Consider the following 27,346-nt stretch of genomic DNA (forward strand, 5'->3'; position numbering starts at 1 on the left):
CTTTTATTCCAGTGCATAATGACCCATATAACCAAGGGTTCCATTTGATAAAGCACACCCCAAAAATCCATATAGATTTTAATAGCTTCACAACATCATCATAAAGTCTTAACATTTTGTGAAATATATATATTTATACTCAACTTTTTTTTAGGTACACTTCTCTTCTCCAAGACAATATAGGCTGTTCCTGCAGCGCTTCTTTTACTCTTCGAATTAAATGGGCATCTTGAGTTTTGTTTTTTTATTGTGTACACGCATTCAAGGTCTGGTTTTGAAGTTAAAAACAAGTGCTCAAGACTTCAGATTACTAGACTGGAAATTTGGATAGGATATTGTGCACTTTGCTCTAGCTTTCTGTTCGAAATGCGCTTCATGCCTGTAAATGCACCCACAGAGTGAGACAAAGGATCTGTTATGGCTTAGAACAATTGGCTTCTTAGTTGGTTTGCCTGAGCAGTTATTACTTCTTGTATGTGCTGACATTTTGGGTTTTATTCCTTCTTATGAATAACAAAGAGCTGTCCCTTAAGAATGACAAGGTAAGATCCCCGAGGGGCTATCACCCACACAGACAATAGAGTCACATGCTACGACTGATGTTGTAGTTAAAGTGTTGTTGACATGCAAGCAAATCAAAATTGCTAGAGACTTTCCAACTCATTTCAGGAAGTGTGGACTTTTCTTAAGAGCAAGGCTTCCAAGTAGTCAGACAAAGAGTGCTTTAGCTCGGGTAGGAAAACTCCTGGAGAGCATAACAGACATTTTGTGCAAACCCGAGCAGGAAAGGCTAGTTTTCGAGACCCTTCAGGAACATAGCATTTGCACTGTGTTCCTGAAGATCAGGCCAAGCAATAGATTGCCATATGACTGCTAGAACTGGTTATGAAAGTGAGGCCCACCCAAGTGGGTCTAGATTCTCTGACACAGAAGTATATCTGGGAAGGACACACAACATCTACGTCCCAGCCATGTATTTGCCAACAGGGCTTCTCCAGTTTTTTCCTTTAGTTTGCTGTGTTCTTAAGCACTCTTCAATGCAAAACGTATTAACACTGTTCTAAACGGGGACATGAAGATCAAAGGTGTGCTACAAAATAGCCAATTTGGGCTCACCCATGTGCAAACGGGATTGGCTTACTATTCATGATGCTGTCGCATTTTAAAATGGCACGTGGGGTGGCATCTCTGTGGTTTCCTTACCCATTAACAAATACATACTAGTACCCTTAAAAACGAATACAGTTTGTTTCTTTATACGACACACCCAGACACAGAAAAGAACACAATTTATTCATTTAGAGATGCGTGTGATCCCAAACACTGTCGAAATGGTGATATGCGAAAACGCAAGTAGAAAGTGAAACACAGAAACTGCGTAAAGCAAGTATAGCGTGAAACAATCAATGCCTTCACAAAAGTCTCTGAAGGTGTCGGAATGAAAGTCGGGAAAACCCTTGTCTTGTGAAAGATTTTCTCACACTCACAAAGTTAAAGTGCAGACAAAATTAGCAAACTGATAACTGACTCCTTAGCCACAATTGGTGGTTTTCAGAACTTTCTATATAGGCATTCGCTATTTTTATCAACTCATTCAGCTGAAGGGAACAAGCTTCATATTTTGCCTCGCAAAGAGAATAGTTTTTTGGCAGGTCAATAAATGCTTTGGATTTTATGCAAGGCGACTTCAAAAATGTGATCAAAAAGGGTACAGGCAGCGCAGGAAAGAAGCACCAAGACTCAGAAATGTTAAAAAGAGGAGAGTACATGAACTGCGTGTTTAAGTAATTGTTTTTGCTCATTGGAGAAATGTGTGCTTTTACATTTCGTGTTGTGCTGGAAGAAATCTGTGTTTCTGATATGTTCACCATCTCACATCACCCAATCTACCTCTTACTGTCTTTGTTCAGAACACAGACATTGCTGTGTTTTGAGAGAAAAAAGGGTAAGGCTTGAAAAACAGATATTCATCTGTACCTCTGCCCACACACACTTCATTCCCACCTTCTCTGGCACTACTTGCCATAGGTAGGATTGCCAACCACTAATTCTTCATATTTGGGCGGTGGGTCCCCATAGGGCGTGCTGGTTTCTTCGCTGCTGCTCTCCGGGTTCCCAGTTACCTCTTCGTAAGAAGGTGGTGGTGTGGCACTAGACAGTCTGGACAAAACAGAGACAGAGTGTTCAGGAGGGTAGAGCGTGCCTTCTAGGTGGGTTCCAGCCCGGTCCACTTGTGCTCTAGTTCCAGTCTCATGTTGATACTGTGATTCGGTGTGGCTGTGTGAGGTCTCCCTGTACACCATGACCCTGGGAAGGCTGCGCCCACCTCTGCTGGTGAGGTAGCGGTTCTGGGAGTAGGAGGGACGGTGGCGCGTGGCCTTCTGAAGCTGACACCGCCAAATAATGAACAGAGCAATAATGATCAGCAGAGCCACACCGAGGAGAGGCACCACCACATACATGGCATCTGAACGTTCCGACCACTGTGGTGGGTCCTTGACAGCATAGAGGGAATTGATGTAGCCCTTCCAAAATTCCATCTAAAAGGGGTGGAAGAAAAGAAAAAAATAATTATCACGGCCAGAACAAGTGCCCATTGACTTCAACATAGGGCAAAAAATGATTAGAACCTACTTAGAGTCCACATATCTTCCACTATAACTGGAAAGAAAAAGCTAAAATAATTTTAGTTTTGCAATTTAAGAGTTTGCAGAGTTATGATTATACAACAGAAGTTTTCTTCCCCTTGTGCACAAGTTATAGCTCTTTAGTCAGTGTTTGTACATTTCACACACTCTGTTTTTTAACCTGCTTACCATCAGTATTCATTCCGATCCACCTTTATGGACCAGTCGTGCATGTATGCCCATCTCAAAGGGTTTCTTCACTCCTACTTACCCCTGCAACCATTTCCTATCACCCGGCGATGTAGCGAATCTGTTGCACTCCCACTCATGAACATAACCGCAACTCCTCCAGGTTGCTACAGCATTAAGTAGTTTCAGTGTTCACTCTCCTTTCCATCAGTTACCCGTGCTCACTGTCACTCTCTCCCCTGTCAAAGGACTCCGTTATTTACATCATTTACCACCTCACTCTTGTCTGTCATTAATCCTGCATACATTCATTCACTTACTGCCTCCCACCAGTGTACAACTTCCACCCACCTAGTGCGATAGCCGATTACAATCGTTTCCCCCTCACGTGCTCCTTGTATCACGGTTGCCCAGTGTTCTGCCCACATCGATATCTTTACCAAATGATAAATATTTCACTCCATGTGCAACACTTTTAGCTCTACTCTTTACCAAACTGTCCATAATTTCTCCCAGTCTTGTGAATCAATACAGTCTGCTTCCCTCTACTTGTGCCTATTCCTTAACCACTGCTAAACAGCCTCTGCTCTCCCTCTCAAACTGTTTCATCTCACCAGCAACTTCAGAACTCAGAATACTATTTTATTTCTAAAAGTTATTTTTCCCTAAACTGGAGTGTCCTCACAGGAACACCTCACTCCCTCCTTCTACACTATTTTTTTTAAGGGTAACAGCCTGTACAATGCTTACCTTACCATGCAGGTACATTGTTGAGCCTTTATTGCGCATGGTCTTACCTCATATGGTAAAACATATATATATATATATATATATATATATATATATTAAGCTCCAAGGTTACCACACAAGTTAGGAAGCACACAGGCAGCTGCGAAGGTTCAACCTTTAAACCTTTAATGAAAGGTGCGGGCGGTACATGGCAAGCAGGAAACATTGTAGCAATGAGTTAGTCATGCCTTACGCGTTTCGAATAACTTCTTCTTCAGAGGCTTTACAGACGAAATGGCAACTAGGCACTCCCCTGCATCTTAAATGTTCAATACCATGCCCTGGATGGGCCTCCCACTTGGGACAGTGTTCCGTTGCATTTTGTGAGTTGGAGTGCCAAACTTTAAAATCCATAGATGGATGCGCTCTCTTACTATCAATGAAGACTCTGGATGAGCCCCCACTCATGTCGCCGTCCTCAATCCTGGCGCAGATGTCCCAGAATGAGGTAGGTGAATACCGTTCCCCGTGGCCCCCAGTGATAAAGGGGTGGTGCATTCCCTACGGCTGAGGCCGCCGTAATTACATCAAGCTCCAAGGTTACCACACAAGTTAGGAAGCGCAGTGCATTTTCCATAGACGTTTTTAGATAGTGCTACCACAAACACTTCTGATTGGAATGACACCAAATTTAGCAGGAAGCTAGATCTTTGTCAGGAAAGAGTGCTTTTTGTGATTTGATGTAAATTCATTCAGTAGTTTTTAAGAAATTAAGGTGGAAAAATATTTGTATGTGTGAACGGTTGAGTTTGAAGACTTTCACAAGAGTCCCTCAATCCCCATTTTAGAAAAATAGACCATTTTGATTGGCCAGTGGAGCTATTTTTCCCTTGGGCTAATTTGCTACCTAGTCAGACTCCTGAGGGACCGCGTGCTCTTATTGGCTGCCAACAAAATGAAAATTTTTGCCAGCATCCATTATAGGACTCAGGGACTTAGTCCCCTGTCCTGAAGTTTAAAAGTAAAAATACATAACATAACAGGTGTATTTGTAAAGCGCACGATTACCCTAAGGTGTCCTGGCGCTGAATAATAGATGTTTATTGTTACCCAACTCAATGGTACTCATTTTATCGACCTCAAATGGATGAAAGGCTGAGTGGACCTGCCGGGATTTGAACCTGTGACCATGAGGTCGAACACAGGCAGTGGCTGCTTTAGTCCACGGAGCCACCTGACCCGACATAAGGAGAAAGAGTAAAGATACCTTGCACCCCTTTTGGCACTCTGGAGGAGGGGGGGGGGGGCACAGTGGGACACCCCCTGGGCCCAGAGTTAAACCTTCTCCCAAAAAAACCCATAAAAGTAAAATGGTGGCATGACATTTTTAAAACATATTTGAGAAGGGGACGTGAGTGGAGGCCCCCTTCCGGAACCAATTTGGGCTAGTAGGACCCCATTCCCTGGTACCACTTACAAAAAAGGGGGGATACAGTTCTTTCCCGGGGCAGAATTATTTTAAAAAATGAGAACCCTGAACAAATTGGTGTTAAAAAAAGGGGAGAAGGAGGACTGAACAGTTCATGTCTACCGACCTCCCCGAGCCTTTGCAGGCCCCAGAGCGGACATGAAAATAAAGGAGGCCTTAAATGGCCCTGGGACAAAGTAGTAGAAACATATGTCGGCTCCCGCCTGGCCGGAGCATTTTTATATTGCCCGCCAAAAATCCAATAAGTAGAACCGGAGCTATAAATTTTTAAAGATTAAATCAAAATCTAATGCTTAGAGTCAAATGGCGCTTTGGATTTAACCCAGCAATGTGACCTCAAGTAACCCCCAAGTTCAGGCCGACAGCAATGGGGGGCATACTGGCAACAGGACTCACGCAGGTCCTGCTGAAAAAAGTACCCTTGATAGAGCAAGCGTTGACCACTTGATGCGAGGAGATGCTGCGAAGTAGTTAATACCGTGGAGGGAGGTGAACCGTCGGTGAATATCAGCTCAGTCAATGAAGACTTCATCAATGACCCCTTTACAATACAGGTGCTGCTTGTCATCAAACTGTTGTGTCTGTCATCGTTGAGCTGTGTAGTTCGTCGTGGCAATGTCATTGATCGGCTCCTGGGTCGAAAGGCAATGTGTCTGTTCCGATTGGTGCAAAATCATAACTGCATTGATTTTGATGATCCTGGACAGCAGAAATCACCTTGCAAGAGTCATGGTCCTGGTGGGGTTCCTGCCCCCCGATTGTCTGATGTGTGTGCTCCTTCAACCATGCGGAAATAGGTATTCCTCACTTCCGAGTTACAGGCGGTCAGCGGTCCAGTTCTCCGCTACCGGAAGCTGCCGCTATGACATTCAGCGCTTCCGGGGCAAACCGCATAACCGCTGCGGTTCCCACAGGCTCAGCGCTTCGGATTAACGCCTTTGCCCTCTTCGGATGCCCGAATCTGCATCAGACCCCAGTATCAGGTATCCCGAGGTCGCGCTGGAGCGCTGCCTCGTTTCCCTAACGACATTGCTCCTGCTTCCCTGCTAGCGTGCACTATCTTGCCAAAGCCTTGTTTTCCAATCCAGTGCGGGCGCACGGGTAGTGCATTGACAGTGTTCTTGATCCTGGATTGCAGCTTTATTCTGTTGGTATTTGGTTTTTGGTGTAGTATCACCTAGAAGCACTTTGTCTGGTTCCTTCTACACCGCGCTGGAGCGATGGTTGTTCATTTTCTCGCTGACGCGCAGGAGCGCTTGTTATTTTGTACATTACCGAGCAGGAGCACTTGTTATTTTGTGCATCACCGCGCTGGAGCGCTTTACTTTTGTTTGTGTTTAAACGTGCATGAGCGCTTGTTACTTTATACTTTACTGCGCTGGAGAGCTTTATTTGCGTTTGTGCTTGATCGCGCAGGATCGCTACTTCAAGCTCTGTTTATGCAGATGACTTCTCAATTCATGGTGTTCCCATTTGTAAGGTAATTACTGTTTCCGCATGTGTGTAAGGAATGAGGAGAGGAGGGTTTTTCTGTGCCCGTAGTAAAAGGTTTCCCCTTGTCTTCCCTAACCAGACGGTGTTCACGGTCATTCAGGGAGAACCTCTACTGGTCTTCTGGATACCATCCCCATCATCTCTAGCTTCTTTCCCCGATCCAATCTCCATCCTAGTTTGTGTACATGCCTAAGCTGGGGTAGGGGGGCAGTAGCTCATGTCATCTCTGCGAGATTACTTTGCAAACAGCAGGTAAACTTCTGGGGTACACAACATCAAGGACCCAGGACTGGACTGGCACCACTTGGTAGGGCAGTACGCACAGATGTCAGAGTCCAGGTGTTCTTGAAGAGTTTAAGGAAGTCTTGGATGGCCCTGAGACTTCAGAACAGCGGGAAAGCCAACAAGCTCTTGGAATCACTCTGGGGTTCAAGTGAGATGGGTCCACTCCTTGTCCTCAGCAGAGACCCCACTTGTTGGGCTCTTATGTCCAGCTCTCTTAGACTGAGCACATGGGACATCTTACTCTCTTCCATGGCTAGTCTCCTCTCCTCTAGAGCCAATGTTTTCTCAGTCAAAGCAAGTTTCTGTGCCTGTTCCATGGTCTGGGAACCACTACTGCTCTTGGTAAGTCGTTAGCACATTGTACAAGGAGTCCCAAATCCACATTGGAATCCAGAATCAGTCCATCTTCCTCCTCAGGGATTTCCTGCTCTTCCTGCCCTGGGTTGTCATCCCCTGCTACCTGATCTCTGCTCAGGCTCTCTGTAGTTCCACCTTCCCAGTGAAGCCCCTTGTAGACACGTGAAAATCCTCACATAAATCCTTCAGATGGAGCAGTGTAACATTCTAGCCTGGCCAGCTTAAAATTAATTACTGCAGGTGCTGCTTCTACAGAGATAGACAGTGTTTTAGCAGAAACATCAAAAAGCCAATTAGGGAGGATTGAAAAAGCCTCAAATTGGTCTTAGTACACAGTTGTAGTGAGCAATGAGTTACTGTATGGTACTGCATAAACAAGTGCTAACCTCACCACTGATCACCAATGTTAGTTGTGGCATTACTGGTTGGCAAGGGTATGCACCTGGTCCAAGCAGGAACCACCACTCTTGTCAGGGTAAGGTAGATACACACTAAAAGATAACCTGTGCTCACCCTCTGGTAGCTTGGTACAGAGCAGTAAGGTTGATCTAAAGAGACAATGTGTAGATTATTTGTGTAACACACATACGCATGCAGTAACACAATAAAAGCACCACAAAATTATTCTGCACAGGTTTATAAAAATATTTTAAAGTACTTTTATGAGTAAATCAAGACCAACAAGACAAAAAACAAATAAGTAGAACCAGAGTTGTGAATTGTTAAAGATCAAATCAAAATCTAATGTTTCAAGTCAACTAGCACTTAGGGGTTACTTGGTCACGCTGGATCAGGGTAAATAAAAAGTTCAGGTCAACCGTGATGGCGGGAAGCTCAGCTATAGGACTCCCGCAGGTCCCGCTGAAGAAGTGCCTTGGATGGAGCAAGCGTCGATGTCAAATACTCGATGCGAGGGGGCAGCTTTTCATCATCGATCCAGTGGATCAAGGCAAAGCTTTGGTGCCAATCCGCCAAATCACTGAACTCTTCATCGATGACCCCTTTGTGATGCTGGCACTGAGTTATCGTTGAGCTGCGCTGTCTGTCAGTTGAGGCGATGTCATAGATCAGCTCCAGCATGGGCGTTGAAGGAAAATACGTCAGTTCTGATCGGTCATCGGTCATCACTGCATTGATTTTGTAGTTCTGGACAGCAGAAATCACCTTCCAATCAGTCAATAAGAACATTTGTAAAACGCACTACTCACGCGTGAGGTTATCAAGACGCTGGGAGGGGGGGGGTGTTGCTACTGCTCGAATAGCCAGGTCTTGAGAAGTCTTCTGAAGGCTAGCAGGTCCTGGGTCTGCTGTAGGAGGATGGGGAGGGGGTTCCAGGTCTTGGCAGCAAGGTGGGAGAACGATCTGCTGCCGGAGGTCACTTTTCGGATGCAGGGGACAATGGCAAGAGCGAGGTCGGAGGAGCGGAGATACCGATTGAGGGTGTAGAGGGTGAGTCTTCTGTTGAGGTAAGCACACATCCTGTGCACACACAGTTAGTTTACACACATATTAAGTCCATTAGTGCATTTCATCTGACAAAATAAGGTATAGTTGACGTCTTGTGGTTGATAATTCTTTTTTAATACTTGAGCCACACATACCTTATTTTGTCGGATGAAATGCACTAATGGACTTAATATATGTGTAAACTAACTGTGTGTGCACAGGATGTGTGCTTAAGTATAGATGTTGTGAGAACGATATCCCTAGAGGGGTTGTGAGGGTCACCCCTTTCCTGTAGCACCACAAACAGAATAGCTAGAAAAAAATACACTTATCCGAGATATAGCGGAGCGCAACTAGTCCCTAATACTAAAAACCCTGCTCGTTGTTAATCTTCTGTTGAGGTATGCTGGTCTGTTGTTGTGGAGTGCCTTGTGTGCGTGGGTGAGGAGCTTGAAGGTGATCCTCTTGTTGACGGGGAGCCAGTGCAGGTGTCTCAGGCGGGGTGTGATGTGGATGCGGTGAGGGTTGTCGAGGGCAAAAACAACAGTTGAAGGACATGGGATGTTGAGGATCAGGCTTGCAGAGGCGTACTGAATACGTTTTAGTCATTTCAGGAGTTTGGCCGAGGCTCCTGCGCAGAGGGCATTTCCGTAGTCCAACCTGCTGCTGACGAGAGCCTGGGTGACCGTTCTTCTTGTTTCGGTGGGGATCCACCTGTAGATCTTGCGGAGGGTGTTGAAGCAGGAGGACGAGACGGCGTTGACCTGCTTGGTCATGGAGAGAGTAGAGTAGAGGATGAACCCTAGGTTGCGTGCATGGTCAGTGCGTGTTCGTGCTGTTCCCAGTTCGGTTGGCCACAAGAGCGGGAAGGCTTAACTTCAGAGGCAATGCGTAATGTATTTGTGCAACACACACCAATAGTGACACAATAAAAACACTCACAGGAAGGGACACCACACCGGTTTTTATATAAAAAATAAAAGAATGTTTATCTAAGTTTCAGGCGGATCAATAATCAGAAAAATCCAGTTTCCTTGCCAGATCAATAATAAAAGGAATCCATTTTCCAGGCAAGACCAGTACTAAAGAAATTCACATGTGCTAAGGACTTTCCTTGTACAGGATAACCATAGAGGTGCAGGCCTGGGTGAGCCTTTGGTAAAGGTACACTGTCCATACAGAAAGGAAATCACCAGTTCAGTCTACTAAGCCCGCTCTGTGACCACTGACTCAGACTCTGAGATTTGTAGGGGTTAAAAGTCCAGTGGGAACGAGCTGTGGGCTCCCCAGAATGTACTCCTTCGGTGTTGGCCCTGTCTCATGTGCGCAGGGCCTCTCACGCTGTTGTTCCTGGTTAAATTAGTGCCATAGGAGTTGAGGCCGCCAGCGCTAATGAGCTCCCGCCGCTTGTAGAACAAGAATGCAGTCAAGGCCGGTGTTAGTATCTGGCAGGCCTGTTATACCATTAAGGTCGTCTCGCTATTTAATTCAGGCAGTCACCGGCAGGCCTACTATTAAATTAAAGCCATCCTGCTATTTCCCACACATCCTCCGGCCCGCAAGCTCTCAATTACAGCCCCCCCCCCCTCAGTCGCGCATAAGGTGGGTCCGTCCCCAGCCTCCCAGTACGCACAGCCACAAGTATTACCTGGAGAGGTGGTACCGCCACCGGTCCGAGGCTTTTGCTGGCGTCACCCAGTTGCGTGCGGGGCAGCCCTTTCTTACTCTGAGCATGGCCTCGCTCTGGGACAAGACCCTCATTGCCGGGCAACGATCCCCGCTGGCACCAATCCCAGCACGACTCCTCTCGGACGTCAGAGAAGCTGCGCACAGGATTCCTTTGGAAGCGTCTCTATTGCGTTGTCGCTCGGGGACAATTCCGTGCAATGGCAGTGGCTGGTTAAGTCCGCTTCTCAGTGGAGGGCAGGCACTCACTCTCGGCACCCCAGGGGAAATTTACCCCCTTCAGCGCGGCGCGAATTTTCACGCTGTGCTGAAGGTTCTAATGAGCCTATGGGCTCATGACGAACGGTTCCGTCATGAGCACAGCTCAACCGACGCTCATGACGGAACCGTTCCGTCATGAGCATGGAAGGGGTTAAATAATGTACTCAGTCCGGGCCGGTGGTGGTGACTTCGGGGGTAATTCCAGCAGCGTCTTGCCTATGGCCTGCGGCGGTGAGTTCAGGGGGCACAGCGCTTCACTTCCACAGCACTTCACAGTGCCTCAGGGGCCCCGGGCGGCAGAGGTGCACTTCCGGATCACAGCGCTTCAGTTCCTCTCACAGCGCTGCATAGCACAGTTTGGTCCTGGGCAGCGGTGGTGACTTTGGTGGTGCTAGATAAAGTGATTCCACACCCCTGGCGGCAGAGGAAGTTTTGAAAGGTCCCAGGACCAGTGATGCCGCACGCAGGCACAGCGTTGCAGGGGCAAGTCTCTACAGTGTTGCAGTTGGAAAAGACAGTCTTTAAGAGGTTGTGGAGACACTCCGGAGAGGTTTCTTTAGGTCACTATGACTTATACCCAAATGTGCCTTTGAAATGGGGATGACTTCAAAGCAGGCCCTTGAAGTGCACTGGTCCCCTTACATCCTGGCCCTTTCTGCCATGATATCTGTGGGGGTTAATTTGCCCTTGGTGTGGGAAACATGACACTGCTTATTCAGGTGAAAGTTTCACCTCTCCCTCGCAGATAAGTTCCCGGTCACACCCACCCTTCCTGGTTTGTGCCTATCTATAGGGAATGCACAAAGCATAGCTGTCACTCACCCCAGACGTGTACTGGAAACAGGCAGAAGGCACACAGAGCTAAGTTAAGAGCAGAGAAATGTCCACTTTCCTAAAGTGTGGTAGATAAGAGTGCCCGCAAGGGCTTTATTTACACCAGTATATTTATTTGATTTTTTAGAATTCAATATGTCAAAGTATGACATCAATATTTAAATTCACAATTATTCCAAAATCATTTTAAAGAAAACAATTCCTCAAAAAAGAAATAATATTTCAAAAGCATATGTGCAGATTAATATTTTTTATATTCAAAGCAACATTTTTTATATATTTTTATGTAGAAAGGGGTTTACAAAATATCAACCTTAAACAAATTGACGATGGTTATAACTAAATTTTACATATCTTGAGGGACCAAAAGTCAATGTGTAAGCTGTCCAAATCCTATATGCAGTATTTGAAACTGTGTAACAAAGTAGAAGTAAGTTACAAATGGCACATGTGACGGTAACTTTTTAAAGGAAATTGGTCACTACGTGACACTTCGATTTCTGTAGCTGTAAGTCACAGAGACCATCTTCAAGATGGTAGACTTTTCAAAAGGATGGAAAGGACCCCTCTTAGTTATCCCAAGGAGAACAGTAGGAATGTGGGAGATTGCTACTAAAGGACTCACCAATATATATTATATGGACTGATCTTGAATTCAAAGGGGTATGTTGAGCCAATGTTTTGGTTCAAGAGTCAAGGACATGTAATCCCCCAACTAGTAGGGTGCCAGAAGGTGTGTTTGCCGAGTGGTAGAAAAAGGGGGCTTAGCCACCAAAAACCTCTTAGCAAACCAACTGTTTGAGGCTTACTGGATGTAACAGGAGTTCTTGTTGGCCTCTAAGGACCCCCAGCAGCCAAGGGGACTTCATTCCCCAACAAAGAGCGTGCCAGGAGGCGTGTTTGCAGAGTAGTGCAGAAAGGGGGTGGGGCCTTCAGTGAGTTGCTGCCCTTTTTATTCTTTAGGAAGGGGAGCCCAGTGGCCCATCTTCCATGGAACTTTATGGGCCCTAGGGACCCCACCGCCAGGGCTGACCCGTTGAAAAGAAAATTAATCAATAAAAGCAGGAGTAGGGCTGCATGGTTGTGGCCTGGGTACCCCAACCCCCGGGCCTGTCCCTTTAAAAAAATATATTTTGTTAAAAAAATTTTTTTTTTAAAGGAGGGGGTCTGCTCATCTCCGAAGGCCGATTTTGGCCCGGAGACCCCACCCCCAGGGCCAGGCCTTTATATATATTTTTTAGAATGGTGAGGGCTGTTCGAGCGGCCCTTCTCCCCAGGCCATGCCCCCAGGGGCATAGTCACCTCATTGGGAACCGCGGGGAAGCTTAAGGCATTCTAGGTCCCTGCCAGTTCCCCATTTCCTGCCATTACTTTTGGAGAGAGGGAGCTGCTAACATGCAGATTCCTCTGTCCAAAAGTGAATCTGCTCTGCTTCGTACAAGCAAGAGCATTTTTAACGCTCTTGCTACCATGAAGTGGAACAGTGTTTGCTATGGCTTGGTAGGTGCACTGCCATAGCAAACTGCAATGTCCCGGGGGTAAGCACCTGGGACATTGCTGGAGTCAGCCTTGGGGGGGGTGGTCCTCGGGACCATGTAGGGCTTCTGGTGGGGCCTTGCAGCCCTCCTCCTTTGTTCCAACTTTCCCCAAGGAGGTGGTAGTCCCCTGGTGTGGGGGTCCACAACGGACCCCCTTAATGTATAATATATGTGCCCCAGAGAGGTGGAGGTCCTCAGGGCAGCGGGAGAGGCCCTACGTCCTTCCCCACATTACTTAAAAAAATAAAAACAGTGTGCCCCGGGAAGGTGTTAGTCCCTGGGGCAGGGGGGCCAATGATTATTGAAATTAGCCCTGGGGAGGTGGTGGCCCCCAGTCCTAGGAGGAGGGCCCCGTGCGCCCCCACTCCTATATTTACCATATGCCCCCAGGGCCTAGCCCAACCAGAGGTTATTACAAAGCAAGCACAGGAGCCCGCACTTGCTTTTTTTTGCAGCGAATTCGCAGAACTACCCGGCAGGATCCCTGAGGTACCCCAACACCAAATCTGGGGGGTAGTGTGTTCCTACCCTGCCCAGTTTTATTTTTAACTTTTTTTCTGGAACTCTGCTTCAAGCCAAAGATGACTGCCAACACTTCCTGGTTAAAGTGTTGGCAACCAATCACATTTTTGTAGGATCCGCAAGTCCACTGCAAGGACTCGCATCCGCAGATATCTATATATTTTAAAGTTAGATATCTCAAAAACTATTGAACGGATTTACATTGAATCACATAGAGCACGCTTTCTGGACCAACATCTAACTTGCTACCAAAGTTGCTGTAATTCTGTTAAGAAGTTCAGGCTGTAGTCGTTTTCAAATATGAAAAATCATTTCGAACTGAACTTGGAGAAAACACGTTTTGGGACCCACCATTTATTCTCAGCCCCTACCTGATGGATCACCCTGAAACTTTCAGCACAACAGCTGAACCAAAAAGGGGAAGTTTTGTGAAAATTTTGCAGAGATTCATCAAGCGGCGCCAAAGTTATTAGTAAAACAAAAAACACTTTTCCTACGGAAACTTTGGTCCTAACTAGAACCACCTACTGGCAGCCGCCAGCAGGAGAATGAAAATATATATATATATATATATATATATATATATATATATATATATATATATATATATATATACACATACATATATATATATATATACACATATATATATATATATATATATATATATACATACAACAAGGTGGTTCCCGTTTTCCCTGAGATGGCGCTGCATAGCGGTGCGTTGCTCCTGCGGCAGAACCAAGCCACTCACAAATCCAACAGCGTAAATTCCAAAGAACAAACGAATTGAGCCGCAACTCTCAGCCACTGTTGTTTTCAAAACAGTTATTTATTTTCTTTTAAAGCACAGATTTCAACCAACGCGTTTTGGTAGTGCAACTACCTTGCTCACGGTTGATTACACCTGAAATTACACATTATTTTAAACACACCCAGATTACCCACAAAGCATATGATTCCCAAAGCTTCCTGTTTGTTTCGAAGCTGGGAATTATGGACTATGTAGTTTTCTCTTCATGGTTATTAAGCAGTATTTCTAGACATTCTGTCTATTTCATCATACCATTTACGCTGCTCAAACAATTAGTACACTGTGAATTACAGCCCTCTAGTGGGCTTGCCTCCTAGTTTTTCGCAGTTTCTAATACCCTCGAAACTGGGAATTCTGGACTACGTGGTTTCCATTACTCTCATCATGGTTATTTGAACAGTATTTTTAGACATTCTGTCTATTTCATCATACCATTTACGTCGCGCAAACAATTCGTGCACTGTAAGTAAAAGCCCTCTAGTGGGTTTACCACCTAGCTTTTCACACTTTCTAATGCCCTCCAGTGGGCTTTAGTTGGTGTGAACAGAAATGATTAAATTCGAGAAGTTCTATTTACAAATGGATGTACAGTTCCTCCGACTGGTTCAAGCCCAGGGGGGTCATGGTTCGAAAATTCAGAATGTGACGTGACTCTTTTTGTCTTAAAAGTTTTTCTTGGGGGCCACCTCGATCAGATAGGGACATTGTTTCTATTTCCCAAAACTTTAAGAGTTTCCAATTTCCATCGTGATGGCTCTCCATGTGTTTGGCTACCGCGTTATTTCTGTCCTTGTTGACTGTAGCGCGGACATGTTGTAGGATTCGTATTTTCAATTCACATATAGTGCTCCCTATATACTTTAACTTGCAAGGACATTCTATCATGTAGATTGTGTATTGACTTTTGCAAGTTATTAGTTCTTTTATTTTCCAAATTTTTTTGTTGGCCATGATTAGTTCTTTTGTGGGTTTAGCAATCTCGCACACCTTGCAGTTATAGCATTTAACGAACCCCTTTGTTTTTAACCATATGTTCTTTGACTTTTTACTCTGGAAATGGCTGTGGACCAGCTGGTCTTTTCGATTAGTTGCTCTTCTGTAAGTTATGGTTGGGTGAACCCCCATCTTTTGTCCCAGTGTGGGATCTAGTTGCAATATCTTCCAATTCCTTTTTAAGATCTGAAAGATTTTTTGGGATTCTTGGCTGTAATCCAGAATAAGTCTTATTGGTTCTTCTCCTGTTTTATTTTCAATGTCTTTTGGTTTGAGACATTCCCATCTCGGTTTTGTATTGGCTTTTCCCAACATTTGTTGATTAGTTGTTTTCCCTATTTTCTGTTTTGGAAACGTTTGATGGTCCTTGCACTGTTTTTCTTCCACTCTGATTCTTCACTACAAATCCTTCTGAGGCGAAGAAATTCCCCGTAGGGAATGCTGGAGATCAATGAAGGTTGATGGAAGCTTGTTGCTTCCAGGGTTGCATTCGTTGCTGTGGTTTTACGATGTAAAGTTGTTTGTATACGATTATCTTTTACGTACACCTCAGTGTCCAAAAATGCCACTTTGGTTTTGCTTAGTTCATAGGTGATTCTTAGACACGGTGTGCTTGTATTAAGGATGTCAAAATACTGTCGGAATTCAGCTTCACTCCCACTCCAAATGATGAATAAATCATCAATGAACCTTTTCCAGGTTACTATATGTTGGGTGAAGGTTCTGTTTTTGCTGTTCCATGCCACTTCTTCCTCCCACCAGCCCATTGCTATGCACGCATAACTTGGGCTGAAGGAAAAGCCCATTGCCGCTCCATTCCGTTGGCGGTACATTTGATCTCCAAATAAGAAAATGTTAGTTGACAAACACAGAGAAATCATGTCCATTATCATGTCATTGTGTTCTTTTTAGTGGATGTTTCGATCTTGCAAATAATGTTGGCATACCTTCAAGCCTAAATCATTGTCAATGTTGGTGTATAGGGCGATAACGTCCATTGTTATCATCCAGTATTCCTTTTGCCCAGACAATTTTTGTAGGGAACATAAAAAATCCGTCATGTCTTTGATGTATGAATTCAATTTTTGGACGTACGGGTTTAGGTAGTAGTCGATGAAGTTGGCTATTGGTTCTAGTATTGAGCCCTTTGCTGACACAATTGGTCTCCCTGGTGGTCTTTCTGGATTCTTATGTATCTTTGGTAAAATATACATTGTTGCCATTCGAGGGTAATCCACCACCAGGTATTTCTTTTCAATCAAATCGATTAACTTCTTTGTTTCCCAGATGTCTAGTTTTTGGTCAATTGCTCTTTTGATCTTGTCCGTTGGGTTTGTCTGTATTTGTTCATAAACGAGGGAATTGGTTAGTTGATGCATTGCCTCAGTGATATATGCATTTCTGTCCCATAATACCACGTTTCCCCCTTTATATGCCATTTTAATTTCCAATTCTTTATCGTTGATCAGACATGTCAGAGCTTTCCGTTCTTGTGGAGTTAAGTTGTCTTTGCCATTGATTTTGGTGATGTTATACAAATCATGTATTACAGCCTCTTGAAAAATGTCAATTTTGGTGCCTGGGGGTAATTGTGGGTAAAATTTTGACTTCGCCTTTTTCATGCTGGTTCCTGCCCCCATTTGCTGTATTGCGGTTTCCAGTTGGATTTCCTCACCGTCTTCTAAGTTTAAGTTGAGTAATGTTAAGTAGCTTGCCGCTTCCTTAACTTTTAGTGTGGAGGTTGGTTTCGGAAGGTCTTGGATTAGCTTAGGTTTGTTTTTCCTGTCCATGAAATATTTTGCCAATTTAATTTTCCGTATGTACAAATAAAAATCTATTCTGGTCTGTGCCAGATCAAATCCTTTCGTTGGGCAATAGTTTATGCCTTTTTTTAATAGGGAGATTTCCGCTGATGTTATGTCTCGTTTGGATAAATTTACAACTTGCAATTCGTCCTTTAATTGTCCTTCCTCTGTCTCATACTGCGAGTTTTGGTACCAATCCTTTCGCTTGAGTTGCTTTCTTCTCCACCCTCTTCTGGTTGTGGATTTCTGTTTCTCTGTTGCCATGGTCTGCCCCTTCCTCTTCCTCGTTGTTGTCTTGGCGCCCCTGAGTTTGTTCCCACTGCCTTTGCTGGAGAACAAGGCGCATATCCCCTAAAAAACGATTTTTTGCACTATCCATTGTTAGTTCCTCTTCATTTTGTTCATTGGAGGTTATGGAGGTCAGGGAAGAAATGCTGGTAGACGATGCTCCTGTTATGTTTGTTTTTTGATTGAAAGGATCGAATTTCCAGGCAAATGTAAATATCCGTCCCTCTGAATAATCATTGGCGTCTCTCACAAATTTATTGTGCTTCCTTAATCTTACAATTTCTTCATGTTTATCAATTTGTTTTTCCAAATTTTCTTTGAATTTCATCATTTCCGGATTTAGTTTTAATGCTTCCAATTCTTTTTCCACTTCCTTTAATTCTTCTTTTATTTTCTCCAAGGCTATTTCTATGTGTTTAACTAATATTTTAATTAGTCCCAAGGATGAGTTCAATGTGTATTCTCCCCATTCACATAATAGGTCATTCATGGCGTCTTGCTGGCTTGGCATCAACATGATTTGGATGTCTAAAAATACTGTTCAAATAACCATGATGAGAGTAATGGAAACCACGTAGTCCAGAATTCCCAGTTTCGAGGGTATTAGAAACTGCAAAAAACTAGAAGGCAAGCCCACTAGAGGGCTGTAATTCACAGTGTACTAATTGTTTGCGCAGCGTAAATGGTATGATGAAATAGACAGAATGTCTAGAAATACTGCTTAATAACCATGAAGAGAAAACTACATAGTCCAGAATTCCCAGCTTCGAAACAAACAGGAAGCTTTGGGAATCATATGCTTTGTGGGTAATCTGGGTGTGTTTAAAATAATGTGTAATTTCAGGTGTAATCAACCGTGAGCAAGGTAGTTGCACTACCGAAACGCGTTGGTTGAAATCTGTGCTTTAAAAGAAAATAAATAACTGTTTTGAAAACAACAGTGGCTGAGAGTTTCGGCTCAATTCGTTTGTTCTTTGGAATTCACGCTGTTGGATATATATATATATATATATATATATATATATATATATATATATATATATATATATATATATTCTATGTCTATCTCTGGAAAAATCGTGACTCAGGGTTACTATGGCAAGAAACAACCAGTCAAGCCATAGTGTTGTTGGTATGTGTCAGTATGCTTATATATGTCAGCATCACTTTTTGCAGAGTGAGTGAGCAAGGCGGTGGCTTCCGCCGAAACGCGTCTTGTGCAGCATGTTGGAATAAATACCTTCCTTGAGTAGAATTCACGGTGTCAGTGCCTTCCTTCAATTGTTTGGGAATAGGACTGGTAAACTATATATATATATATATATACATACATACATATACACAGAGAGAGAGAGAGAGATATTGAGAGCTATATGTATAAAGAGAGATATGGATAAATATGTGTATTTTTCCCACTTATTTTGGGGGGTTTACTTACCTTATTATACTTACCATGCATGGTAAAGGCATTTGCTTGGTGAAGGAATCTCCAAGGAAGAGGCATGTATTATTTTGTCACACATCCTATTTTTAAGCCTTGTATCCACAACATTCCAGCTTCATCACACCAAATCAGTCTTTCCTCTATAAATGCTTCAAATGCTCCCTACAAAAGCTCCAATATATACCTTACAAGCATACCCTGCTGCACAGAATGCTATCCACCCCAACTATGACTACAGTTTATTAGTAGTATAGAGTAGACTTCCCTACTGCTTTCGAGGAGCATGCATGGGGGGGTCTGCACCAGGTAGGGCGCTTCTGTGGACCTTTGGGCACACCTATGGACTCTAAACCCTATAGAAGTGTCAACATTGCAACTTTCTGCAGAATTATAAGGCAAAAGTCATTGGGTGTGAGTCCAAATTGATTGACTATGCCTGCAGTGAAAGGACTGCATGTCCTTCTGCAGGGGAGCACCTGTAGATTGTGTACGCATGAGCTAGTTGGCTTTCTTCATTCATCGGAGAGAGAGTGAGGAGTGTGCAGGAGCGCTGCTGTCAGACTGTCCTGATGAACTATGGTCCTGCTGCCTGACAAGGGAGGTACAAGGGAAGACAATCCCTCTAAGGGTACCCCGATCTGGAATGCAGCCTCTTCTGGAAGGTGTTCTTGACCTCTAGGGACCAAAAAGCTGAACAGTCTGACAACAGGTAAGATTTGAAGTGATCAAATTAACTGGAGCCAATCTGGTCACAGCTTGTCCTCACAAGGTGCAGAAGGCAGAGATAAGTTGAAGGAACTCAGAGCAGATCAATCATTGTCGCGTTACAAGAGCTACATGCTGCCAATTACCACTGAGGAGACTGCAAACCCTGGAACGTCTGTCTTTGTGGTTGCTTTGCAAGGGATTTGGAGCCCGTAGAAGCAGAGGAAATACAGGTTGCTAGTTTCCTGGTGCAATTATTTGGAAAAGATTTTTCTTATAGGAAGATGAATTGTTATAGGTCGGCGAATGCAGCTGGTCATTCCCTTTTGGACATTTTGTCAATCGGTAGAAGTCCCTTGATTTGTAGAGTGATGAAAGGTATTTGTTTGAAAAGACCTTAAGTTTAGATATGAGAGTCTTTGGGATGTTGATTTAGTTTTTAAGTTGTTGGACAATTGGCTAGTGAATACGTTTCCAGCCTTGAGTTGTCATGGAAGTTGGCAATGTTAGTTGCTTGATATAATTCAGAAGGATGTCTGATGTACAGGTGTTGGATTAGGAAGTAGGTTTTACCAGCCAGATGGAGTATTTTTTTGTGGCAAATAACTAAGACTATGTTGGATTCTGTGTTTTATTCAAAGTTTGTGGTGTTTCCAAAGTTTTGTGTGGTGAATTACATCAAGGAACATGAGTAAGATGAAAGAGTTTAGAGGAGATCGTGTGAACCATTTGTGGAATTCATATGTTAAACCTTAAAGAGCAGGTTCAGAAGCTACTATTGCAAGATTGGTTAAAGCAGTTATGAAGGAGGCAAGAGTAGATGTTGAGAAGTTTAAATTACATTCTACGAGGAGAGCTGTGGCCTTGAGAGTCTTTTATGCGGCGGGAAGAGAATATGAAGACAGTGGATTGGTTGGATGAAGAGATTTTCTGAAAACTTTATTTAAACCAGTTGAGGATGTTTCAAGATTACCATTGAGGAGCATACAACAGGCATAATGCTGGACTCCTTTCTTGCCTTAAAATGCTGATTCTCAAAGCTATCGTGCATAGAGAATTATGATTTATTAAAGACAAGGAGGCTAGCATTATTCCACCCTCCCATTACCATATGTTAAATGAAGAGGCCGGAAAGGGAAAAGATATATTAGTTTGAGTACTTAGCAATTTTAAATAATTTTTTCAGTAGATTAAAAATTGCAGTATTTTTTTTTGTAGATAATTAATATGCGGTGTTGGACAAAGCGGAATAGAGAGCAAGCAGGATGAATGGTAGCGTCAAGAGGGAGAAAATTGAATGTTGAAGGATTTTATGCACTGTGTTTAGTTTTTGTTTATGTGTCATACAGTCCTCTAGTTTTGGAGTTTTAAAGTGTTTGCTTCTTGAAGGTAGTAAATAAAAGGGTTGGTTTAGATAAGGTAGGTAGGATATCCCTAGTCTAGGTGTGCCTTACTCGAGCCTTAGCTTTTGTATAAGCAGAAACAAGTTTACCACTTGGGGCTCGAAGGACAGCAAGACTAAGGGTGGGCCCTTATACAATGGACCACAAACTGCCTCATGGATCTCTTGCTTATCTGTAAACACTAAAGCACATGCATCTGTGTGTAAGGGAGAGAGGGTGGGAGTCAAGGTTTCAAAATGATTACAACCCCGCACACAGTTCTGTGCAAAGGACCAAGACATGTGCCCAGCGCTATAGAGGTCACAACAAACCAAGATATGCTATCCGAGACTGTGAATGTAGGAGATACAGGAAAATAGGACTAAAGCAGGTAATATCAGAAAGAGTGAACTAATCATTGTGTAGAGCTAGTTGCAACCTGCAGGCAAAATAATCTAAAACATACATGAATGACTCGGCCTTGTATTCTTCAGAGGTACACAATAGGATAGAAACACCTGCAATTTGTAGAACTACAAAACAGCAGTATAAGTGCAATACATGACATGGTCTGCCCACTTAGACATGAACATCTTGACTATGTTCTACCCGCTTAGCTCGTTGCTCTTTTCTAGGTCTATCTTGCTGTCCATGTACTAGTGGTATTATCTTCTAAAACTCTTGCCTTTATTATTTTCTTTACACTTAAAAAGCCTCAGTTTCTCATCAGTCTTTCAAACTCTCACATACCCTTCTCTCACTCCTGTGTAGGTCACCTTCTGCAGTGTGTCACTTTGCTGCAGCCAGTGAGGGGAATAGCCTCTCAATGTCAAACACTGCATCTCTCACCGTTTTCTCCTTGTTCTCAAAGACTTCTTTGACCTCTTCATAGCTGCAGGTTTCTTCCATGCACTCCCGTTCCAGCGCCCCCTGGCGGAACTCTTCCAAAAATCCATTTGCGCGAGGAATCCGTTTCAAAACAGAGTGGGCATCTTTCGAACCAAGAAACACTTTAAATCAATGAAAAATAGTTAAAAAAACGATTTAATAATGGCCCTGTTATGGTAATTTGTATTTATATACTGTCCATTTAACTAATAAAGCATTGACACCAAGAAAATGTAAAACCTATTTTTTTTTCAGTCTGATTCTATGAGTTATATTAAACAGTAAAATGTGATGTTGTTAGTTTTCTCTTAGTCTTGGACTCTGTTGCAGATGCCTATTTTGGGGTTGCTCTCTTAGCCTCTCATTTGCTTGATTTTTGTCGAATATGTTCTGGATAGTCACGTGTTCTCTCTTTTTTAGCTTCCTGTAGGATGTGTATGTTGCCGCTTGCGTTCTCTTTTCGTGCCACTCTAAGTAGCGCTTGGTCTCCATAGTGGGTGCTCTCTTGGGTGCTTATTCTTTCTTTCAAGAGCATCCACTCTTTCTCTCACTCATCATTAAGACGGACACACTTAGTTGTGCACTCTCACTCGACTGCACACTATCTGTAATCTTCTGCAAGGCACAAGCATGGATAAGGGGACACATGGTACCTACCTGAGAACCCATCAAGGCAGAAGCATGGATAAGGGGACACATGGTACCCACCTGAGAACCCCTAATCCTCCCTAAGTAAACAGCAGTCAGGGTTATGTTGTAAGAGATGAACTGCCTACAGTAGGTTGTATGAGTGAGTTGGGTACTTGAAAAATGGATTTGGGCTCAGACTTCCTGGCGCTACACTGCAAAAAACCCACAAAAAAACACCGAGTACACAACTAACAGAACACGAAAGTCAAAGGACCTTGTAAAGTGTAGAATGACTTTCGTATTATCTTGAGGCAAGGGGTTGCAGTTCAGTAGATGGAAGCCGCACAGGACAGTGCTTTACCACTTGAACATGGCCTTTCACTTGGTGCATCACTTAAAGTGACACCCCCCCCCCCGGTCCCCGTAAAAATGTCTACAAGAGATGAATGCCACATTCCATACACATAGGCATTTGGGCCAGAGCCATAAAGGTCGATATGTACCATACAAAGCCCCTTGAATTGGATGCTTTAAATGACAGGAATCCAATGGTGTTAACAACAAACCTGAATTGTTTATACAGTACCAGAAAGAGTTTCTCTTGAGCCTTTCCTGGGTAGTGTGCCCAAATGTACAGTCAAAACAAAATATAGGGGGGAGGCAGAGGTTTTTTATGAGCTAGATCCGCCCTCCATTATCATACTGAAATTAAAACCCTAAAGTATGGGGTAAAGGACCTAGCCGTTAAGTGGGATAGGATATCCAAAGAAATTTGGTATGGAAATGTATACAGGAAAGAAAAATGTCTTTCTTGAGTCCCCTCACTCACCAGGGTTTCCCCACGGCGACATGCTTCATCATAGGGGCCATCCCAGCTCTCTACGAACTGATGCGTGCTGCGACTTGTGAGATTTACATAGGAGCACTTTCATGGAAGACTATGTGTAGTACAAAGGTGTGGTGGAGTGGGCTAAAGTGAATTAAAAATACCTTCCTAGTCGGCGAAATAATTTATTGTTGCTCCTAGATTGGTATGTCTAAAAACGGGGTGTGATACAAGTAATCCTAACTATAATGGGCTCGTGATCCTTAGTATGCATCAACATGTTTTGAGCTTACCCCAAGCTCTTCCTCTGGACCACACAGGGAACAGCCCTGTGTTTGCTACTAGGAAGGTATTTTTAAAAGTCGCAGCACGCCCCAGTTCGTAGAGAGCTGGGGTGGCCCCTATGATGAAGCATGTCACCGTGGGGAAACCCTGGTGAGCGAGGAGACTCAAGAAAGATTTCTTTCTTTCCTGTAGACATTTCCATACCAAATTTGTTTGGAAATCCTATCCCACTTAATGGCTAGGTCCTTTACCCAAGACCCAAATGTACTGTGCCACTTGGAGTCAAAGTGAAGAAATTAAACTGGAATAAGCTCCCTGAAGAGAACTATCAGTCCTGATGCTGAACGGGAGCGTCCTGTCCTCCAAGTCAATATATCACTACAAAAGAGATTATCTAAATTAGGACTTCTCAAACAGTTTAATAAATATCTCTTTTGAAAGCAGGGTAGCAAAGAGTACATATAGATTTGAACATCACCTAGGTAAGGTAGAAAACCACCCTGATTCGAAAGCTTCCACAGAAACAAACCGCTGTTCTCAATGAAGTGTCCAGGGCTCACCCTTTGGAAGTGCAGTAGTGTCTTGCAATTTGTGGAGCCAAATCCCACCTTGGAATATTCTCCTCCACTGGAGAATCCACTGGCAGAATTAACAAGGCAATAATGTTCCTTGGGTGAAGGTACCAGCACCAGCACATTCTCCACGTGAAGAAAATCCACCAATCAGAGGACTTCCTGCTCCCTCCTAAATCTAAATCAGGCCTTTAACCATAGGCAGGTGGTGGGAGTTGAATTCAATAATTCCAAAAGTGTTATGGATAAAAGAATAAGAAGGTATGGCACTACCCACACTTATGAAATAGTAAAAATGCATCATCCAATACGATAAGTGAGAATATTACCACGGTGGAAAACAGCAGAGGATGCACGAGCAAAGAATAATCTGGTCCTTGGCTGCAATTAGTAATTTTCAATATAATTTTGGCTTAGACATTGTTTTCTCTTACTTGTTTAGCTGAAAGTTACAATTTTTATATTATTGTGTGGATTATTTTCGGATGATCATTAACTAGTTTGGGTGTAGAGAGGTAGCACACACGGACTGTAAAATATAGAAGAGTATATGAACTCAGTATTAAATAATACAGAGTTCATTGTTTCTTGCTCACTGAAGAAATGTGTGCATTTATAACACCAGAACTCGAATTCATATGGTTTGAGAAAAGAGTGAGACTTGTAAAACAAACATAAGGTCCTGAAGTACGTTTTAATAGGGCCTTCATTCACACTCCACCCCTGTTCTTATCTGCCTTAACAAGGACAGCAGATCACAATTTGTTTTCTTATTTGGGTAGAGGGACACTGCAGAGCAGTGCTACTCAAAGTACAGCCCGGGAACTGCATGAGGCCCTCCTGATATTGACATGCGGCCCTCTGGTAAACAGCAGCACTAGGCTGCTGTTTACTAGACTCAACGCTAACATTAAAAATTTGTTAAACTGGCAGCAAACATGTATTTAAAGTTTAATTTCAATTAAAGAAAGGAAGTAACTAGGGTGTCCTGCACCACTTAACTTTAGAAATGTTTTCATTTTTAATTACATCTTGCAGTGTGAAAGTATGAAAAAGGTCTGTTCAAAATTCAAAAAGTGTATTTCATTCACATGCAAAAGCGTTTCACCATAGTAAATCAGATTAGGTCAGTGCAGTGAGATTTTTTTTTTAAGTGATAGTTTTTAAACCTGAATTTAGAAACATTCATTCTTTCATTCTTCACCCCACCCTGACAACAATGCCAATAGTGAACGAAGAGGCAAGCCGGCTGGTATGCACTCTCTTTGAGTGGCATGGGTTTCTATTATATATGAGCAGCATTATAGTTTATTAAATCAAACACAAGAGAAGGTTTTGTACAGCATTCATCCTGAACTGATGTATTTTGTTAATAAAGAAAAAGGAGGTAAAGTGAAATAAAACATTTGAATACGATCACACAATTTGGTTAAGTGGAGAAGCTGAAATAATTTCCAAGATTCTGGTTTCTCTTGCAGTTCAGACACTAGAAGTTTATGCTTTGCTTCCCTTACACCCACCTTATCACCAACCCCCATGTCTTACCCCCAACCCCGGCTGCACCCCTGCTGGCATCAATGCGGCCCTCGGTCACATCACAGACCTAACTTTCTGACCCCAGGGAAAATGTTGTGATTACCTATGCTAAAGAGCAGGATGTCACTATTAAGGCACTTAGCTCTACAATGAGGGGAAACAATTAGTCTATTCAAGAACTCTGAAAAGGAGAGAAAACAATACATGTATTCTTGGTAAAAGCATTTTCAACAGAGACTAACAAGACCTACATTAAAATACGCAAACTGGAACCAATGGAATGCATGGTAAATGGTGGATATGTCAGAAGACTTTTTATGAGTTGCTTCAAAAATAGGTCCTTATGCATTTATTTCTTTAATTTCATAACATTTTCCTTACGTACAAATAAATACAAAATACCACAAACATTAAAAAGTACCAACTCAAGTTACAGCAGTTCTAGCTAAAAAAACAGATAACACTTTATTGGAAACCAACGGCCTGGTAGTAGTACAAGGCAGGACTGTGATATCCCCATATGGAGGAGAGATGTGTGCATCAAGTACAGCTGTACATGAATGGCCAAGCATTCTCTTGAGGGCTACAATATTAGGTTTTGAGTTAAATGAAGTGCAGACTGGGAAGGCGTAGCTGGACTCTGTCGGGGACCACGGCTAATGCACCCAGAGAGTGGCTGGAATAGTGGGGCATGTAGCCAAAAGGCCTGCAAAAATGAATGCACTGCATCTTCTGGTCTGTTTTAAAGCGCCCCATAGGAGGCGAGTGGGCACGGCCGTGATGCAGCCAAGAAGGAGGAAGTAGCAGCAGGCGGGCAATGTTGCCAAGCAATACTTGATATCTGCAAAGCAAGTGAGGAGTTGAGTCTTTTTAAAGCAACCTTTTCAGTGGCGTCCTATGGTTCCTCTATGGTCAGCGACCTCATAGCCCCCTCTAGGAGAGCCCTAGCCCCCACATGCTTGCATCTGAAGGAGGTACACATGGGAGGCAGTCACATATTGCTAAGGCTGGGACAGTAAAAAACTGATCAGAAATAAAAGGGCAGGCTCTAGCGCCTAGAATGCATCACATCACACGACTTCTGCCCAGTCTGTTTGACACAAGGCAATCTGCAGATTAGACCCCACACTGGCCGCTGACTATTTGTACATCAGGACGGGGCCTGCTCAGCCGGTTCCTGTTCATGGCAGTGATGTGGTTGACCTTAAAGCAAGCAGGTTTCCCCACGCAGCATTTCTTCATATAGGGGCAGCGATGAACGATGCAGTGCATGGACTAGGTAAAGACGAGATCAGGACACTTGGCAGGTGGAAATCTTGAGCCTTCAAGGCCTACATTAGACCTTAATGCAATTAAGTCAAGATTTTTTCTTGCTGCAGGGGACGCAGAGAGGAGGTGGACACCTTGCTACTGAGCCACTCATAAATCTCGAGGGGACCAATGCTGAGCTTGGGCATGAAAACACTACGGCGGAATCTGGTTGTGAAACACCACTTTGGTATGGATGGGCAAACCTGATGTGCAGTGGGCTCAACTTCTGCCAATGGTACAGTAGCAAAAAGAACAGATGATGGACGGAATGCTGAGCAAATCACACATTCATCCCCAGTCACAGATAGGGGTTTGATCCAACATTTTTTCACTGACCACGTCACTCCAGTCTGGACCCAGCCATATGCAAATAAGTCTTTACCCTGCTCCTCATGGGAACCGACAAGCCC

At 43.5% G+C, this 27,346-nt stretch overlaps 1 protein-coding gene across 2 annotated transcripts in view; it reads right to left on the reverse strand.

Moving 5' to 3' along the window:
- Nucleotides 1–1,272: 1,272 nt before the first annotated feature.
- PRRG3 (proline rich and Gla domain 3) overlaps nucleotides 1,273–27,346 on the reverse strand; it is a 174,981-nt gene continuing 148,907 nt past the window's right edge. For both annotated transcript variants that reach the window (XM_078685897.1, XM_078685898.1), the window contains 2 exons: nucleotides 21,738–21,898; nucleotides 1,273–2,540 (listed from right to left, as the gene is read on the reverse strand). In XM_078685897.1, the coding sequence (XP_078542023.1) occupies nucleotides 2,016–2,540; nucleotides 21,738–21,898 (686 nt within the window). In that variant the 3' untranslated portion in view covers nucleotides 1,273–2,015. The remainder of the gene's footprint in view (nucleotides 2,541–21,737; nucleotides 21,899–27,346) is intronic.

This window comes from Lissotriton helveticus, chromosome 4_1 (genome assembly GCF_964261635.1).
Source record: "Lissotriton helveticus chromosome 4_1, aLisHel1.1, whole genome shotgun sequence".
Taxonomy (NCBI): Eukaryota; Metazoa; Chordata; class Amphibia; order Caudata; family Salamandridae; genus Lissotriton; species Lissotriton helveticus.